Genomic DNA, 20,857 nt, shown 5'->3' with positions numbered 1-20,857 from the left:
TCAAGTATTTCTTATAATATATAATATATGAAATACTTGACTTGGTGAATTCTAGCTGTAAATATACTCCTCCCCTCTTAACCACGCCCCCGACCACGCCCCGACCACGCCCCCGCCCCTGCCCCGACCACCCCCCCACCTCCCGAAATCGGAGGTCTCAAGGTTGGCAAGTATGCTGTAAGCGGACTTTTATTTATGTTTATTTAACATTTAGAATGCACTCAAAAAAAATCAATCAGTCCTGTCTTTAATGATTGTGAACGATAGACAAAATAAAAAAGTGCAGTTCCCCTTTAAAACTCAAAATATTTTTTCAATAAAGTCGAAAGTCTTAAGAAAGTCATAATTATGAGATAAGAAGTCGAAGTTTTGAGACAAAAAGTAATATTTAAGAGATACGTTTTATTTTTGTGTTTTCTTTGGAGGTTAAAAAAAAGGAAATTCTGGAAATGTTATATACCTTAAAACTCATCAATCAACCAATGTTGAAGTATTGAGAAGAAAGTCATAATTGTGAGGTACAAAGTCGTAATTATGAGATAAAAAGTCGAAATTATGAGATAAAAAGTAGAAATTATGAGATAAAAAGTTTAAATTATGAGATAAAAAGTTGAAATTGAGATAAAAAGTTGAAATTATGGGATAAAAAGTTTAAATTATGAGATAAAAAGTTGAAATTGAGATAAAAAGTTGAAATTATGGGACAAAAAGTTTAAATTATGAGATAAAAAATTGGAATTATGAGATAAAAGTTGTAATTTTGAGACAAAGATATAATTAAGAAATGCATTTTATTTCTTTGTGTGTTTTGTTTTGGGGGTTAAAAAAAGGAACATTTGACATGAGGCTGTTCTTCTGGAAATTCTAATCAACCAATGTTGAAATATTGAGAAGAAAGTCATATCTATCACATAAAAAAGTCGTAATTATGAGATAAAAATGTGTAATTATGAGGTACAAAGTCGTAATTATGAGATACAAAGTCGTAATTATGAGATTCAAAGTCGTGATTATGAAATAAATAAATTCTCACTTCTCTGTGAGTGCTTTGAGTATCTAATAAATAGAAAAGCACAATATAAAATATCCATTATTATTATTATTATTATTAAATAGTAGAAATTAAATGAGATAAAAAGGTTAAATTATGAGATTAACAGTTTAAATTATGAGATAAGAAGGTTAAATTATGAGATAAAAAGTTTAAATTATGAGATAAAAGTTGTAACTTTGAGACAAAAAGATATAATTAAGGGAAATTGTATTTCTTTGTGTGTTTTGTTTGGAGGTTAAAAAAAGAACATTTGACGTGTGGCTGTTAGTCTAGAAATTCTATATCCCTTCAAATTCAATCAACCAATGTTGAAATATTGAGAAGAAAGTCATAATTATTAGATAAAAAGTCGTAATTATGGGGAAAAAAATGTGTAATTATGAGCTATAAATTGTAGCTGTGAGATAAAAAGCCAGCAGAAGAGTCTCCCACTTGGAGGCATCATGAAGGAAGAAGTAACTCCAAAGAACACAAGTGAAGTTGTCATTCCTCAGTGTAGCGACGCACCATTACCAATTGTTCTTTTCCCTTTTTATAAAGTAAGAATCATTTATGGGTGTGCATTGTAAGCAATAAACGTCAGCACTAAGGCTGCAGCTAACGATTATTTTTCTATCGATTAATCTATAGATTATTTTTTTCGATTAATCGGTTAATCTATAGATTTTTTTTTCGATTAATCTATAGATTATTTTTTCCGATTAATCGGTTAATCTATAGATTTTTTTTTCGATTAATCTATAGATTATTTTTCCTTTTACCGATTATTTTTTTTATTTAAAATGAAGATGAAAAAATAAATGTAGGCCAGTTTTTTCAAAAGGCATGACTTTTATTTACAAAAAAAAAAAAGTATGGCCACTCAGTCAACATTGACAACAACATGACAAAATATTCTGTAACAATGTAAACATTTAAAACTTTTAACATTTAACACAATTAAAAGTAGCTTATTTGCTTTTTAATGTGCAAATATAAAAGTAAACATCCAGTGCAAATCTTAATATTCTGCAATAGTATAAGCATTTCTAAAGTAAAAGTATTGCTTATTTTGCTTTAAAATGTGCAAAAATAAAGATAAACATCCAATACAAAAAAGTGCAAAACGAAATATTCTGTAACAGTGTAAACATTTCAACAAAAGTAAAAGTATTGCTTATTTTGCTTAATATCACAACAATGATAGTATGATTAAAGTGAAAGTTAATTGTTGGTTTGTACATAGTATATGTAACTGTTAATGTTGTAAAAGGTATTTGCACAACTAATTAACGTTAGCGTTAAAGAGGAGCGCGTCTTTGTAAACACTGAACAGGCACGCCAAACGCGCCTCTCAGAGCGAAACAGTGTTTTAGATTATGAATTTACAACGCATATACAAATGACACATTCATGTTTTTGTGTAATGATGACAACGTATACTCACGCGGACGATTGACTAGTTGATGGTGATGGCAAGAACGCTGTCGGGTGTTTTCTTTTCAAATGTTCCTTCATAGCCGTTGTGCTGCTATGATAGGCCTTTTCCGCTCGACACAGTGTGCATACAACAACTGTCAAGTGTTTTGCTTTTTTCGCTGTGCTTATCCCACACTTGAAGGGATGTACTAATGCTGAATGTGGCTTCTGGATTTCACTCAAAAGACCAGACCGTAGTTACTTTTTCCTTTTATTTTCCTTTAGTTTGCAACAGTTTTTCCAACGAAGAAACGGCTTCGTTTTTCTTCTTTAGTCTTTTTAGCGGTCTTTAGCAGTGTTAGTAGACTTTAGTTTCTTTAGTTTCTTTAGTTTCTTTAGCTGTCATTAGCTGTCATTAGCTGTCTTTAGTAGCCTTTAGTAGCCTTTAGCTTCTTTAGTAGGTGAAAAACCTTTAAGGACAAAACACCACAAGATTAACATGCTGTAAAAAATCAATCAATTATCAAACTCTTAACCATTAAACAAGTGCAAGAAAATGGACACATCTTTTCCCTTTAAGTTAAAACAGATTTTAAATAAATTGTCTCAACATAAATGCACCAAGATACATATAAAATACATTTAAACCCAGAAACACAATAGATAAATGCAGCAGAAAACCCAATATGCAAATACATAAATACCTAACCAATTAACCACCTATTTAGATACATATTTAAAATCCATATTCAATATAAATATATTATTAATTTAGCAGTGAAACACTCAATCTTAAACGCTGTCTACTGGTAGAAAAATGCCCCTTTTTCTATGCCCTCACCAGCAGCCAATGATCCAACACAGTTAAATCCAACACTTGAAGTTGAGCGACTTCACCCTCCTGATGAAGCAAACTGCAACATTTATCAAACTAAGCAAAGAATATCAACAATAAACAACAGTTACATAACACACTGTGTGTATTTAGCCTCCAGACTAAGCACGCTACATGCACACAACTCGCGTCGTTTCAGCCTTAGTCAGCACTCAGTTTGGACATAGCTGCTTTCAGGTTGTCTCCAGTTGGAGCCAGGTCCATCATGGTGGTTGTGTGTAAAACTCCTCCTCTCTTCCCTGCCAGGAACCAGCAAAAAAGAAAGGACGGACAACAAACACAGCGAAAGAAGCAAGAGAAGAACCTTCCAGTTTCCTTACCAAACATAAAAGTAAAAAACAGGTCTCTTCAAAGAAGGAGAACCAAGTAGAAAAATCCAGGTGTGTATTTAGTGAAATGTCAGCTCCCAGGTGTGTTAGTTACCTCGCTCCTTCATTGGCTTTTTTCTTCAGTTCCTTGGAGCTGCCGTATGTCACGCTGCTCGAGAACAAACCGCGAAAGTCCAAAACCCTCCACCCCGTCCCTCCCGCCCCTAAGTTACGGCCGCCGCAGAAACCCAGATGTGAGTCCTACTTTCTTGTGTTTTGTTTTCTCTCTTGAACACCTTTTTCCTCCCGCAGTTGATGCCAAGGTAGAAGAGAGCCGCTCTGCATTGCTGGCCAAACTATTGTCGAGCAGCTTGGCGCAGGAGCTGGGTCACAGTAGCGGCTCCGAGGGCGAAAAGGACTTCGCCCTGCCGGAGTGGGACGTGCCCGTTTCCTCACACAGCGTTGGTAAGTGCCTACTTTCTACACTCCCGTTGGAATCGTCCTTTTTTTCGACGCAACCTTTTCTTCTACCCAGCAGCAGATAGTCTCCAGCAGATCTCCCTCCAGACATTAAACGCAGACCCCTTCTTAAAAAGTTCCGCCACGGCGGGGGCTTACTCCCCGCCGCCCACCTCCCCCAGCTTGTTGTCCCGAGGAAGCTACAGCAGCGTCCTCAACAGCAACAGGTGTGTGACTACCAACAGGCCCGGCCCTAACCAATCTGGCGCCCTAGGCAAGATTTTAGGTGGCGCCCCCCCACATCGGCAGTGAAGTGTATATACTCACAAGAACCCGAATAGCTTTGTCTTTGACCTTTTTTTTTTACTTACCGTATTTTCCGCACTATAAGGCGCACCGGATTATTAGCCGCACCTTCTATGAATTACATATTTCATAATTTTGTCCACCAATAAGCCGCCCCGGACTATAAGCCGCGCCTACGCTGCGCTAAAGTGAATGTCAAAAAAACGCTGCGCTAAAGTGAATGTCAAAAAAACAGTCAGATAGTTCAGTCAAACTTTAATAATATATTGAAAACCAGCGTTCTAACAACTCTGTCCCAAAATGTACGCAAATGTGCAATCACAAACATAGTAAAATTCAAAATGGTGTAGAGCAATAAATAGCAACATAATGTTGCTCGAACGTTAATGTCACAACACACAAAATAAACATAGCGCTCACCTTCTGAAGTTATTCTTCATTCGTAAATCCTTCGAATTCTTCGTCTTCGGTGTCCGAATTGAAAAGTTGCGCAAGCGTGGGATCCAAAAATGGCCGGCTCCGTCTCGTCGAAGTCATCGGATTCAGTGTCGCTGTTGTTGTGCAGCAGTTCTGTGAATCCTGCCTTCCGGAAAGCTCGGACCACAGTTGTGACAGAAATATCTGCCCAGGCATTTACGATCCACTGGCAGATGTTGGCGTATGTCGTCCGGCGCTGTCTGCCCGTCTTAGTGAAGGTGTGTTCGCCTTCGGAGCTGTGTGAAAAAAGCCACCCGGCCTCTTCGCGTAAACTTCCCTTAACCACTCGCTCATCTTTTCTTCATCCATCCATCCCTTCGAGTTAGCTTTTATGATGACGCCGGCTGGAAAGGTCTCTTTTGGCAAGGTCTTCCTTTTGAATATCACCATGGGTGGAAGTTAGCATGGCAAGCTAGAACCACAGTGAAGGATGACTTCTCATTCCCTGTGGTGCGAATATTCACCGTACGTGCTCCCGTTCCACAGTGCGGTTCACAGGAATATCAGTTGCTGTGAAATACGGTAGTAATCCGTGTGCGGATGGAGAGATTGCGTCTTTTTATGAACCGGATCCTTGTCGCGTAGTAGGAGCCATTTTGTGGTCTTTACAGATGTAAACAGGAAATGAAACGTACGGTGATATCCGCGCGTTTTTTCTTCTTCTTCCGGGGGCGGGTGGTTGCTTACAGTAGAAGAAGAAGCGCTTCCTGTTCTATGGGGGCGGGTGCTTTCCTTGGCGGTTGCTTGCGTAGAAGAAGAAGCGCTTCCTGTTCTACCGGGAAAAAAGATGGCGGCTGTTTACCGAAGTTGCGAGATCGAAACTTTATGAAAATGAATCGTAATAAAGCGCACCGGGTTATAAGGCGCACTGTCAGCTTTTGAGAAAAATTGTGGTTTTTAGGTGCGCCTTATAGTGCGGAAAATACGGTACAACTATACCTAATATATAAAGGGGTGGAAAAGTGACTATTACCTGCAGGGCAAACATTAGCTAACCAGAAGGCAATATAACAATGTAAACACCTGCTTAAAAGATCTAATACAAACATTTATATGCACGTACAACACTTAGAACTTTTAAGCATATCAGTATGTGGATTTAAATTATGGAATGGATTAAGTAAAGAAGTTAAAAATTGTACTGATATGATCCAGTTTAAGAGGTTGTTCAAAATAATAGTGCTTACAGAGTACAAAGAAGAAGAATTATGAGAAATACTTTCAACCTTAGTGAAAATAAGATATTCTTCATCTCAGTATGTTAATAATGACTGAATTAATTAATTAATTACATATTACAAAACTGTTGTAACAAATAATATTTCTATTAAATAGGCTTTACTTTGCATTTTAATTAACGTTGGATTATTTTTTGTATTTAGAAATAATAGTATCAACTTTTTTTTTTTTTTTTTTTTCCTCCAACATTTGTGGCACTGGCGTGGCGCCCCCTGATGGACGGCGCCCTTAGCATTTGCCTATACGGCCTATGCCACGGGCCGGCCCTGACTACCAACCCTGAGATGTGCCAGAAATGATCCACCTCCCTTAAACATGGGGGTGTCAAAGTTTGTGGCAAATCTCTTACAATATATACAGTATCTCAATAAGGTTCAAGGTTCAACTTTATTGTCCCCGCGGGGAAATTTGTCTTGGGCATCATCATTGCTTTCTTAACATACCCAAAAACAACAGAACAAAAACACAAGCACAGACACAACCACAACCATACAACTAACATTTAAACATCAGAACATGGAGCTTGATAGACATAGGTGGCACTTTGATGTAGGCATACAATCTACAGTATGGAGATAAAGATAAAGTACCAATGTGCATTGCACTAGAGCTCATGGATAAAGTGCTGTGTGCTAAAGTGCTTAGTTCCAAAGTGCTATGTGCTAAAGTGCTATGTGCTAAAAAAAAGTGCTAACCTATGTATTAAAATTCTATTGCACATTGTTGGTCAGCTTAATGGAGGCTGGGACAAATGATAATTTAAGGCGGTTAGATTTGCATAGTGGGACCCGGAGTCTTCTCCCTGATGGCAGGGTTCCATATTCAGGAAAGAGTGGGTGTTGTGAGTTGGAAATCATTTTCTTAGCTTTTTTCCTAACTGCCTGCTCATAGATGCTCTGTATAGGCTCATATTCTTTCCTCCCTACGATTTTCATTGCCGTATCTAATGATGCTCTCTACAATGGCACGGTAGAAAATCATCATGATGTGGCTGCTTACGCCGTACAATCTTAATCTTCGCAAAAAATATAGCCTCTGTTGCAGTCTATTGCACAGTTTGTCAATATGTGTCTTCCAGCAGAGAAGATTATCAATATGAACCCCTAAATATTTATATGAGGATACCTGGGTGATTTCCTGATTTTTGATGACCACTGGCTCAATAAGTTACAATTAGCCATTTCATCCGGTTTCATTGAAAAAGCTGACTTTTGCGACACAACAAATGTATTTTTTTAAAGTTTGAATTTGGATAATAGCTTACAGTTGATGAAAACCCAAATTCAGAATGTCATACATGAGAGACAACAAGATCGATCAAAACTATGAGATAAAAAGTCCAAATTAGAAGATAAAAGGTCATAATAATGAGAATTCGAAATTATGAAATAAAAAGTTATGAGATAAAAAGTCGAAATCATAAGATAAAAGGTCCTGATTATGAGAATTCGAAAATATGAAATAAAAATTCATTATGAGATAGATACAAAGTCGAAATTGTGAAATAAGTCAAAATTAAGAGATAGAATGTCGAAATTGAGGTTAAAAAGTCAAAATTATAAAATGCAGTCAACATTATGAGCTATAAAGTCATAATTGTGAAATGAAAAATGTAAATTATGTGAAAAAAAAGTTGAAATTATGAGATAAAAAATTGGAATTATGAGATAAAAGTTGTAATTTTGAGACAAAGATATAATTAAGAGATGCATTTTATTTCTGTTTTGTTTTGGGGGTTAAAAAAAGGAACATTTGACATGAGGCTGTTCTTCTGGAAATTCTAATCAACCAATGTTGAAATATTGAGAAGAAAGTCATATTTATCACATAAAAAAGTCGTAATTATGAGATAAAAATGTGTAATTATGAGATACAAAGTCGTAATTATGAGATAAGAAAAGTCATGATTATAACTTACTTAATGTGTATATATACTATGAGATGAAAAGTCAGAATTTGAGATTAAAAATTTAAATTAGTTAAAAAGTTGAAATAACGAGATAGTCATTATGATATAGTCGAAATCATGAGATAAAAAGTCAAAATTAGAAGATAAAAGGTCATAAATATTAGAAATAAAAAATTATGAAATAAAAAATTGTGAGACAAAAAGTCAAAATTATGAGACAAAAAGTCATGATTATGAGATAAAAAGCCATGATTATGAGATAAAAAATCAATCAATCAAAAAAGCCATGATTATTAGATGCAAAGTCAAAATTAGGAGATAAAACGTTAATCATAATTATGAGATAAAAAAACGAAATTATAAGATAAATGTTCAATTATGAGAATTCGAAAATATGAAATACAAAAATGAAAAGTCTAAATTTTGAGATAAAAAGTCATGATTATGAGAGAAAGTCGTAATTGTGACATAAAAAGTCTACAATTAAGGAATAGGATGTTGAAATTGAGGTTAAAAAGTCAAAATTATAAAATGCGGTCAAAATTATGAGGTATAAAGTGATAATTATGAGAAGAAAAATTTTAATTATGGGGCGAAAAAGTTGAAATTATAAGATAAAAGGTCATGATTATGAGAATTCGAAAATATGAAATAAAAATTCATTATGAGATAGATACAAAGTTGAAATTGTGAAATAAAAAGTCAAAATTAAGAGATAGAATGTTGAAATTGAGGTTAAAAAGTCAAAATTATAAAATGCAGTCAACATTATGAGCTATAAAGTCATAATTATGAAATGAAAAATTTAAATTATGTGAAAAAAAGTTGAAATTATGAGATAAGAAAAGTCATAATTATAAATTAGTGTGTATATATACTATGAGATGAAAAGTCAGAATTTGAGATTAAAAATTTAAATTAGTCAAAAAGTTGAAATAACGAGATAGTCATTATGATATAGTCGAAATCATGAGATAAAAAGTCAAAATTAGAAGATAAAAGGTCATAAATATTAGAAATAAAAAATTATGAAATAAAAAATTGTGAGTCAAAAAGTCAAAATTATGAGACAAAAAGTCATGATTATGAGATAAAAAGCCATGATTATGAGATACAAAATCAATCAATCAAAAAAGCCATGATTATTAGATGCAAAGTCAAAATTAGGAGATAAAATGTTAATCATTATTATGAGATAAAAAAAACTAAATTATAAGATAAATGTTCAATTATTAGAATTCAAAAATATGAAATGCAAAAACGAGATAAGTCTAAATTTTTAGATAAAAAGTCATGATTATGAGTGATAAAGTCGTAATTATGAGATAAAAAGTCTACAATTAAGGAATAGGATGTTGATATTGAGGTTAAAAAGTCAAAATTATAAAATGCAGTCAAAATTATGAGGTATAAAGTGATACTTATGAGAAGAAAAATTTTAATTATGGGGGAAAAAAGTTGAAATTATAAGATAAAAGGTCATGATTATGAGAATTCGAAAATATGAAATAAAAATTCATTATGAGATAGATACAAAGTCGAAATTGTGAAATAAAAAGTCAAAATTAAGAGATAGAATGTCGAAATTGAGGTTAAAAAGTCAAAATTATAAAATGCAGTCAACATTATGAGCTATAAAGTCATAATTATGAAATGAAAAATTTAAATTATGTGAAAAAAAAGTTGAAATTATGAGATAAGAAAAGTCATAATTATAAATTAGTGTGTATATATACTATGAGATGAAAAGTCAGAATTTGAGATTAAAAATTTAAATTAGTTAAAAAGTTGAAATAACGAGATAGTCATTATGATATAGTCGAAAACATGAGATAAAAAGTCAAAATTAGAAGATAAAAGGTCATAAATATTAGAAATAAAAAATTGTGAGACAAAAAGTCAAAATTATTTGACAAATAGTCATGATTATGAGATAAAAAATCTATCAATCAATCAATCAAAAAAGCCATGATTATTAGATGCAAAGTCAAAATTAGGAGATAAAACGTTAATCATTATTATGAGATAAAAAAAACGAAATTATAAATGTTCAATTATGAGAATTCGAAAATATGAAATACAAAAATGAGAAGTCTAAATTTTGAGTTAAAAAGTCATGATTATGAGAGATAAAGTCGTAATTATGAGATAAAAAGTCTACAATTAAGAAATAGGATGTTGAAATTGAGGTTAAAAAGTCAAAATTATAAAATGCAGTCAAAATTATGAGGTATAAAGTCATAATTATGAGAAGAAAAGTTTTAATTATGGGGGAAAAAAGTTGAAATTATAAGAAAAAGTCAAAATTGTGAGAAATATGAGATTAAAAAAAAAAGAAGTCCTAATTATAAAATTAGTGTATATATAGTGTATGAAATAAAAATTCATTATGAGATGGATACAAAGTCGAAATTGTGAAATAAAAAGTCAAAATTAAGAGATAGAATGTCGAAATTGAGGTTAAAAAGTCAAAATGATAAAATGCAGTCAACATTATGAGCTATAAAGTCATAATTATGAAATGAAAAATTTAAATTATGTGAAAAAAAGTTGAAATTATGAGATAAGAAAAGTCATAATTATAAATTAATGTGTATATATACTATGAGATGAAAAGTCAGAATTTGAGATTAAAAATTTAAATTAGTCAAAAAGTTGAAATAACGAGATAGTCATTATGATATAGTCGAAATCATGAGATAAAAAGTCAAAATTAGAAGATAAAAGGTCATAAATATTAGAAATAAAAAATTATGAAATAAAAAATTGTGAGACAAAAAGTCAAAATTATGAGACAAAAAGTCATGATTATGAGATAAAAAAAACATGATTTTGAGATAAAAATCAATCAATCAATCAAAAAAGCCATGATTATTAGATGCAAAGTCAAAATTAGGAGATAAAACGTTAATCATAATTATGAGATTAAAAAAAACTAAATTATAAGATAAATGTTCAATTATGAGAATTTGAAAATATGAAATACAAAAATGAGAAGTCTAAATTTTGAGATAAAAGTCATGATTATGAGAGATAAAGTCGTAATTATGAGATAAAAAGTCTACAATTAAGGAATAGGATGTTGAAATTGAGGTTAAAAAGTCAAAATTATAAAATGCAGTCAAAATGATGAGGTATAAAGTCATAATTATGAGAAGAAAAGTTTTAATTATGGGGGGAAAAAAGTTGAAATTATAAGATAAAAGGTCATGATTATGAGAATTCGAAAATATGAAATAAAAATTCATTATGAGATAGATACAAAGTCGAAATTGTGAAATAAAAAGTCAAAATTAAGAGATAGAATGTCGAAATTGAGGTTAAAAAGTCAAAATTATAAAATGCAGTCAACATTATGAGCTATAAAGTCATAATTATGAAATGAAAAATTTAAATTATGTGGAAAAAAAGTTGAAATTATGAGATAAGAAAAGTCATAATTATAAATGAGTGTGTATATATACTATGAGATGAAAAGTCAGAATTTGAGATTCAAAATTTAAATTAGTTAAAAAGTTGAAATGACGAGATAGTCATTATGATATAGTCGAAATCATGAGATAAAAAGTCAAAATTAGAAGATAAAAGGTCATAAATATTAGAAATAAAAAATTGTGAGACAAAAAGTCAAAATTATGAGACAAAAAGTCATGATTATGAGATAAAAAGCCATGATTATGAGATAAAAAAATCAATCAATCAATCAATCAAAAAAGCCATGATTATTAGATGCAAAGTCAAAATTAGGAGATAAAATGTTAATCATTATTATGAGATAAAAAAAATGAAATTATAAGATAAATGTTCAATTATGAGAATTTGAAAATATGAAATACAAAAATGAGAAGTCTAAATTTTGAGTTAAAAAGTCATGATTATGAGATATAAAGTCGTAATTATGAGATAAAAAGTCTACAATTAAGGAATAGGATGTTGAAATTCAGGTTCAAAAGTCAAAATTATAAAATGCAGTCAAAATTATGAGGTATAAAGTCATAATTATGAGAAGAAAAATTTTAATTATGGGGGGGAAAAAGTTGAAATTATAAGATAAAAGGTCATGATTATGAGAATTTGAAAATATTAAATAAAAATTCATTATGAGATAGATACGAAGTCGAAATTGTGAAATAAAAAGTCAAAATTAAGAGATAGAATGTCGAAATTGAGGTTAAAAAGTCAAAATTATAAAATGCAGTCAACATTATGAGCTATAAAGTCATAATTATGAAATGAAAAATGTAAATTATGTGAAAAAAAAGTTGAAATTATGAGATAAGAAAAGTCATTATAAATTAGTGTGTATATATACTATGAGATGAAAAGTCAGAATTTGAGATTAAAAATTTAAATTAGTCAAAAAGTTGAAATAACGAGATAGTCATTATGATATAGTCGAAAACATGAGATAAAAAGTCAAAATTAGAAGATAAAAAAGGTCATAAATATTAGAAATAAAAAATTATGAAATAAAAAATTGTGAGACAAAAAGTTATGATTATGAGATAAAAAACCATGATTATGAGATATCAATCAATCAAAAAAGCCATGATTATTAGATGCAAAGTCAAAATTAGGAGATAAAACGTTAATCATTGTTATGAGATTAAAAAAAACTAAATTATAAGATAAATGTTCAATTATGAGAATTCGAAAATATGAAATACAAAAATGAGAAGTCTAAATTTTGAGATAAAAAGTCATGATTATGAGAGATAAAGTCGTAATTATGAGATAAAAAGTCTACAATTAAGGAATAGGATGTTGAAATTGAGGTTAAAAAGTCAAAGATATAAAATGCAGTCAAAATTATGAGGTATAAAGTGATAATTATGAGAAGAAACATTTTAATTATGGGGGGAAAAAAGTTGAAATTATAAGATAAAAGGTCATGATTATGAGAATTCGAAAATATTAAATAAAAATTAATTATGAGATAGATACAAAGTCGAAATTGTGAAATAAAAAGTCAAAATTAAGAGATAGAATGTTGAAATTGAAGTTAAAAAGTCAAAATTATAAAATGCAGTCAACATTATGAGCTATAAAGTCATAATTATGAAATGAAAAATTTAAATTATGTGAAAAAAAGTTGAAATTATGTATATTAGTGTGTATATATACATAATTTTTTATATAAATTAGTGTGTATATATTCTATGAGATGAAAAGTCAGAATTTGAGATTAAAAATTTTAATTAGTTAAAAAGTTGAAATTATGTATATTAGTGTGTATATATACATAATTTTTACATAAATTAGTGTGTATATATACTATGAGATAAAAAGTCAGAATTTGAGATTAAAAATTTAAATTAGTTAAAAAGTTGAAATAACGAGATAGTCATTATGATATAGTCAAAAACATGAGATAAAAAGTCAAAATTAGAAGATAAAAGGTCATAAATATTAGAAACAAAAAATTGTGAGACAAAAAGTCAAAATTATGAGACAAAAAGTCATGATTATGAGATAAAAAATCAATCAATCAAAAAAGCCATGATTATTAGATGCAAAGTCAAAATTAGGAGATAAAACGTTAATCATTATTATGAGATAAAAAAAAACGAAATTATAAGATAAATGTTCAATTATGAGAATTCGAAAATATGAAATACAAAAATGAGATAAGTCTAAAATTTGAGATAAAAAGTCATGATTATGAGTGATAAAGTTGTAATTATGAGATAAAAAGTCTACAATTAAGGAATAGGATGTTGAAATTGAGGTTAAAAAGTCAAAATTATAAAATGCAGTCAAAATTATGAGGTATAAAGTGATAATTATGAGAAGAAACATTTTAATTATGGGGGGAAAAAAGTTTAAATTATAAGAAAAAGTCAAAATTGTGAGAAATATGAGATTAAAAAAAGTCCTAATTATAAAATAAGTGTATACTTTGAGATGAAAAGTCAAAATTTGAGATTAAAAATGTAAATTACTCAAAACAAATTGAAATTATGAGATGATTATCATGAAATAGTCGAAAGCATGAGATAAAAGTTTAAATTAGAAGATAAAAAGGCCATAATTATAAATCATAATATAAATAATGTCATCATACCGAGACGTTTTCAGCAGGATATTCCGCGCAAAATTTAAAATTGAACTTTAGTAAACTAACCCGGCCGTATTGGCATGTGTTGCAATGTTCAGATTTCATCATTGATGTATAAACTATCAGACTGCGTGGTCGCTAGTAGTGGCTTTCAGTAGGCCTTTGAATATGCCTGATCAATGGCCTCAACCCTCACCACGCCCGTTCTTATTTTGCAGCGACGTCAGCCAGAAGAAAGCTCCGGGAAACAAAGTGTGCTCGCCTGGTCCACTCCCTGGCAAAAATGGCAACCCCACCTTCGCCGCCGTGGCTGCTGGTTACGACAAGAGTCCAGGTAGGAACGCTCCTGGGCGATGAAGATAAGAAGTAGACACAAGCATTGTGTCAAAACATCTTTCTTATGAATCGTACATGCTTTTATTTTGTAGTGTGGAATGTTGGAAAAGGTTTGAAATGAGTCAGAACAATCGTAGGTGTGAAAAACACTAACCTGTTCACTATTAACTGTCTGGAATGGATTTAAGCTGTCTTTTAGTTGAAGCGGAGGGTTTTTTGGCGACAGGTTTAAGACAAGAGCAGGTTCAAAGGACCAATGATGCTGTGGCTCTGTGTTCCTTATCCACTCACAGCCTTTAAGAGGCATATCTACTCGCTTTAATACCAATTTGATAAATATTGTGTAGCGATGTCATAAAAGCGCCAAAGCGGCACAGTTTTGATCACAACCAATAGGGGGCGTTGTTGCGTGCTCTGCTAGTGCTGTTATTTACATCGTTAACCTGATTGTCTGTCATCCCACCAGGTGGTTCCGGACCAGGCAGGAGTCTGGCACACATGCCGTCAGTGGAGAGTGACAGCTCAGAAAGGTGAGTGTGTGACCAGCACAGGGCTGTCCTAACCTTTCCCACTTAGGTGCCGCACACTGAAACGTGTTTGATATTTTTCATTTTCAACTAGGGCTGCAGCTAACGATTATTTTTCTATCGATTAATCTATAGATTATTTTTTTCGATTAATCGGTTAATCTATAGATTATTTTTTCGATTAATCTATAGATTATTTTTCCTTTTACCGATTTTTTTATTTATTTAAAATGAAGAGGAAAAAATAAATGTAGGCCAGTTTTTTCAAAAGGCATGGCTTTTATTTACAAAAAAAAAAGTATGGCCACTCAGTCAACATTGACAACAACATGACAAAATATTCTGTAACAATGTAAACATTTAAAACTTTTAACATTTAACACAATTAAAAGTAGCGTATTTGCTTTTTAATGTGCAAATATAAAAGTAAACATCCAGTGCAAATCTTAATATTCTGCAATAGTATAAGCATTTAAAAAGTAAAAGTATTGCTTATTTTGCTTTAAAATGTGCAAAAATAAAGATAAACATCCAATACAAAAAAGTGCAAAACGGAAATATTCTGTAACAAGTGTAAACATTTCAACAAAAGTAAAAGTATTGCTTATTTGCTAAAATGTGCAAAAATAAAGCTAAACATCCAATACAAAAAAGTGTACAGTGTAAACATTTCAACAAAAGTAAAAGTATTGCTTATTTTGCTTAATAACACAACAATGATAGTATGATTAAAGTGAAAGTTAATTGTTGGTTTGTACATAGTATATGTAACTGTTAATGTTGTAAAAGGTATTTGCACAACTAATTAACGTTAGCGTTTGTGACACGTCTTGTGCCGTGGGGTTCTTTCAGGACCGACAGACTGAACGCCAGACGGCTTTGCCAGGTTTACAATCTTTTAATTTTACACAAAGTCTTTTCTCTTCTAACTGCGCGGATCGCGCACCTGGGCACGATTGCGGCGTCGCTCCCGGCGCGCCCCGCCTCGCCGCTCGCTCGCCGCCGCCTCTCCACAGCGTTAAAGAGGAGCGCGTCTTTGTAAACACTGAACAGGCACGCCAAACGCGCCTCTCAGAGCGAAACGGTGCTTTAGTTTATGAATTTACAACGCAGATACAAATGACACATTCATGTTTTTGTGTAATGATGACAGCGTATACGCACACGGACGATTGACTTGTTGATGGTGATGTCAAGAACGCTGTCGGGGGTTTTCTTTTCAAATGTTCGTTCATAGCCGTTGTGCTGCTATGATAGGCCATTTCCGCTCGACACAGTGTGCATACAACAACATTATTAGGCCGTTTATTGAAATACTCCCACACTTTTGACGACTTTTGGCGTGCTTTTTTCCCCTCGCTCGCATCGTCTGCTTTGCGCTCCGCCATGACAGTAAAGTAGTGTGACGTAAATATGCGACGCGCCGACGCACAAAAACGGCGTCGACGTATTTACGTAACCGATGACGTCGACTACGTCGACGCGTCGTTTCAGCCTTATTTTCAACACCAATGTATAGATTATTTTTTACATTCAGCGATCCTCTCAAGTTTGGTCCTGGGGACCCAGAGGGGTCTCAGTCATAAAAATGTTTTAAAAAAAAGGTCATATTTAAAATTTTTGAAAACTTAAATCTCTAGGTCCACTTCAAATTTATATGTTGATATATATATAATATACTTTTTTTTTAGCATATGTAGTATATATTTCATATATATATATTTTTTTATATACATTTTATATATATGTATATATTTTTTTAATTATATATATATATATGTATATATATATATATATATATATATATATATATATATATATGTATGTGTGGGGAAAAAAATCACAAGACTATTTCATCTCTACAGGCCTGTTTCATGAGGGGGGTTCCCTCAATCATCAGGAGATTTTAATGGGAGCATTCACATACCATGGATTATATAGGGCACAGAGTGGGTGGGTACAGGCTGGCGTAGGGGCGTGGTGATTGGCTCATGTGTTACCTAGGAGGTGTTTCCGTCTGTGGCGGCATGCTGTTACAATTTCGCTGCGCTTGTTGAGGGATGACAGGTCTGGACGGTAAATAATAAACAGTTTCTCTTTCAAGCATAGGTTGCATCTTTTATTACCACTATTGTAAGGTGTGCTGGATGCAAGAATTTGCCATGTTATTGAATATTCAACATTATTGTCTTTGAGGTCCCAAATGTGTTTGCTGAGTTCTGTGGTATTCCGCAGGTTTTGGTTTCTGAAAGAAGCCTTGTGATTGTTCCATCTGGTTTTGAACTCTCCCTCAGTTAATCCTACATATGTGTCGGATGTGTTAATGTCCTTGCGTGTTACCTTAGATTGGTAGACAACTGATGTTTGTAAGCACCCCCCGTTGAGAGGGCAATCAGGTTTCTTTCGACAGTTGCAACCTTTGTTGGTTTTGGAGTCGCTCTGTCCGGGGGCCGACGGCTCATTTGCAATTGTTTTGTTGTGGTTTGAGATGATTTGTCGTATATTGTTCATACAGCTGTAGCTCAATTTAATGTTGTTCTTGTTGAATACTTTTCTTAGGGTGTTGCCTTTGGGAAAGTGTTTGTCAATCAGATTGAGGAATTTGTGTCCAATGTTAGTTGAGACGTCTCAACTAACATTGGACACAAATTCCTCAATTTTAAATTGAGCTACAGCTGTATGAACAATATACGACAAATTATCTCAAACCACAACAAAACAATTGCAAATGAGCCGTCGGCCCCCGGACAGAGCGACTCCAAAACCAACAAAGGCTGCAACTGTCGAAAGAAACCTGATTGCCCTCTCAACGGGGGGTGCTTACAAACATCAGTTGTCTACCAATCTAAGGTAACACGCAAGGACATTAACACATCCGACACATATGTAGGATTAACCGAGGGTGAATTCAAAACCAGATGGAACAATCACAAGGCTTCTTTCAGAAACCAAAACCTGCGGAATACCACAGAACTCAGCAAACACATTTGGGACCTCAAAGACAATAATGTTGAATATTCAATAACATGGCAAATTCTTGCATCCAGCACACCTTACAATAGTGGTAATAAAAGATGCAACCTATGCTTGAAAGAAAAACTGTTTATTATTCACCGTCCAGACCTGTCATCCCTCAACAAGCGCAGCGAAATTGTAACAGCATGCCGCCACAGACGGAAACACCTCCTAGGTAACACATGAGCCAATCACCACGCCCCTACGCCAGCCTGTACCCACCCACTCTGTGCCCTATATAATCCATGGTATGTGAATGCTCCCATTAAAATCTCCTGATGATTGAGGGAACCCCCCCTCATGAAACAGGCCTGTAGAGATGAAATAGTCTTGTGATTTTTTTTTTCCCCACACATACATATATTGCGCTCTACTACGGTATCGAGCACTATTTTTTGGATAACCTTATTAAGACATATATATATATATATATATATTTTTTTTTTTTATATGTATGTATATATTTTTTTAATATATTTTATATATATATTTTTTAATATATTTATGTATGTATATATTTATGTATGTAGGTATGTATGTGTATATATGTATATATATTATTGATAATTGGAGCCTTAAATATGTCAATAACTCATAACAACATGAATTTTGATTCAGTATTATGTTTTTGAGCAATGACAATTAAAAACAATCCCAATAAATTGACCATTTACACAAAGTGACAACTTCACTGCTTTTGGCTTTTGTCGCATCACATCACCACTGTGAAGTTTCTGAGTGTGTGTTTGCGTTGCAGCTCGGGGTTGTGGAGTCCCATCGACGTGAGCAGCACTTCCAACCCTCACTCCACCAACTCCTTCTCGGCGTTCGGGCCCAACAACTCCTTCAACCTGACAGGAGGTAAGCCTCACACGGCGAGTGTGGTCTCGGCCTCCGAAGCGCGGTCTGACGGCGGCGCCTCTCTCGTCGTAGTGTTCAGCGACATGGGCCTCCAGAAGCTGGCGGAGCCTGAGCAGAGCCGGTCCGACTTCATCACGGTGCCGTCGTCCGTGTGGGCAGCGCCCGGCCCCGACTCTCTGCACTCCTGGCCCGCCAACTCCGGTTCTCCCACCTCCCCCACCTCAGTAAGAGCCGTCAGGTGCAGCCCGTCAAGGACGCCGGCGCTCACGTCTCTCGTCTTGTCTCAGTCACTCCTAGGGAGCAGCCACAACCCTTGGTCCTGGTCCACCTCCACCTCCACCTTCGGCAGCTCCATCTGGTCCACAAGCACAGACTCCTCCTTGCCCCCGTATTCCTCGCCCCATTTTTCCCCGCCGCCCAATTCGCCCACCCTGGCGGACCTGCTCAGCGGCCCCGACCTGTCGCCAGCGGCCTCCGCGGAGATGAGCCGCACGTTCAACCCCTGGAGCGTGTGGGGGCCCGCCCTCAGCCGGCGGAGCTCCGAGCCCTGGCCCAGTTCCTCCGAGAACGGCAGTTAAAACTGCACGCCTGCACTTACGTGACGCGTCACCACGGCAACGGTCGATAAATTTACTTTTTTTAAATTGGAGATGCCCAACAGAAAAGATTTGCTCGCCATCCTTTTTGGTGCTTCGTTTTTTTGTGGCTTTTTATTGACAGCGGACTGACATGCAAACTTTTATTTAAAATGGTTTTAACAGAGCCCCCTCCTCAATGCGCAACTCTTAGCATCAGCATGCTAATGCTAAAGGAGACGTTACGCCCGGTAAAAAGATGTTAGCATCAGCGTGCTAATGCTAAAGGAGACATTACTCCCGGTAAAAAGATGCTAGCATCAACATGCTAATGCTAAAGGAGACGTTATGCCTGGTAAAAAGATGTTAGCATCAGCATGCTAATGCTAAAGGAGACGTTATGCCTGGTAAAAGATGTTAGCATCAGCATGGTAATGCTAAAGGAGACGTTACGCCCGGTAAAAAGATGTTACCATCAACATGCTAATGCTAAAGGAGACGTTATGCCTGGTAAAGGATATTAGCATCAGCATGGTAATGCTAAAGGTGTCGTTACACCCGGTAAAGGATGTTAGCATCAGCATGGTAGTGCTAAAGGAGACGTTACGCCCGGTAAAAGATGTTAGCATCAACATGCTAATGCTAAAGGAGATGTTATTCCTGGTAAAAGATGTTAGCATTAGCGTGCTAATGCTAAAGGAGACATTACGCCCAGTAAAATATGTTAGCATCAGCATGGTAATGCTAAAGGAGTCGTTATACCCGGTAAAAGATGTTAGCATCAACATGCTAATGCTAAAGGAGACGTTATGCCTGGTAAAAAGATGTTAGCATCAGCATGCTAATGCTAAAGGAGACGTTATGCCTGGTAAAGGATATTAGCATCAGCATGGTAATGCTAAAGGAGTCGTTTCACCCGGTAAAAGATGTTAGCATCAACATGCTAATGCTAAAGGAGACGTTATTCCTGGTAAAGGATGTTAGCATCAGCATGCTAATGCTAAAGGAGACATTACGCCCAGTAAAAGATGTTAGCATCAGCATGCTAATTCTAATGGAGACGTTATCCCCGGTAAAAGATGTTAGCATCAGCATGGTAATTCTAAAGGAGACGTTATACCTGGTAAAAGATGTTAGCATCAGCATGCTAATGCTAAAGGAGACGTTATTCCTGGTAAAGGATGTTAGCATCAGCATGCTAATGCTAAAGGAGACATTACGCCCAGTAAAAGATGTTAGCATCAGCATGCTAATTCTAAAGGAGACGTTATGCCCGGTAAAAGATGTTAGCATCAGCATGGTAATTCTAAAGGAGACGTTATACCTGGTAAAAGATGTTAGCATCAGCATGCTAATGCTAAAGGAGACGTTATGCCTGGTAAAAAGATGTTAGCATCAGCATGCTGATGCTAAAGGAGACGTTACGCCCGGTAAAAAGAT

At 34.2% G+C, this 20,857-nt stretch overlaps 1 protein-coding gene across 2 annotated transcripts in view; it reads left to right on the top strand.

The window, feature by feature from the left end:
* Nucleotides 1–19,522, top strand: part of tmem131 (transmembrane protein 131) — a 180,020-nt gene extending 160,498 nt beyond the window's left edge. The window contains exons 33-41 of one of the 2 annotated variants that reach the window (XM_061978418.2): nt 3,594–3,727; nt 3,800–3,909; nt 3,968–4,120; nt 4,194–4,341; nt 14,322–14,437; nt 14,906–14,969; nt 18,739–18,842; nt 18,915–19,066; nt 19,130–19,522. In XM_061978418.2, coding sequence (XP_061834402.2) covers nt 3,594–3,727; nt 3,800–3,909; nt 3,968–4,120; nt 4,194–4,341; nt 14,322–14,437; nt 14,906–14,969; nt 18,739–18,842; nt 18,915–19,066; nt 19,130–19,420 — 1,272 coding nt within the window. In that variant the 3' untranslated portion in view covers nt 19,421–19,522. Of the gene's footprint in view, nt 1–3,593; nt 3,728–3,799; nt 3,910–3,967; nt 4,121–4,190; nt 4,342–14,321; nt 14,438–14,905; nt 14,970–18,738; nt 18,843–18,914; nt 19,067–19,129 lie in introns of both variants that reach the window. The other variant, XM_061978417.2, reaches the window with a different exon arrangement.
* The last annotated feature ends 1,335 nt before the right edge of the window (nt 19,523–20,857 follow it).

The sequence above is a fragment of the Nerophis lumbriciformis genome, linkage group LG18 (genome assembly GCF_033978685.3).
Source record: "Nerophis lumbriciformis linkage group LG18, RoL_Nlum_v2.1, whole genome shotgun sequence".
Taxonomy (NCBI): Eukaryota; Metazoa; Chordata; class Actinopteri; order Syngnathiformes; family Syngnathidae; genus Nerophis; species Nerophis lumbriciformis.
The sequence above is the reverse complement of the archived record's forward strand: the minus strand, read 5'-3'. Positions and strand labels throughout refer to the sequence as shown.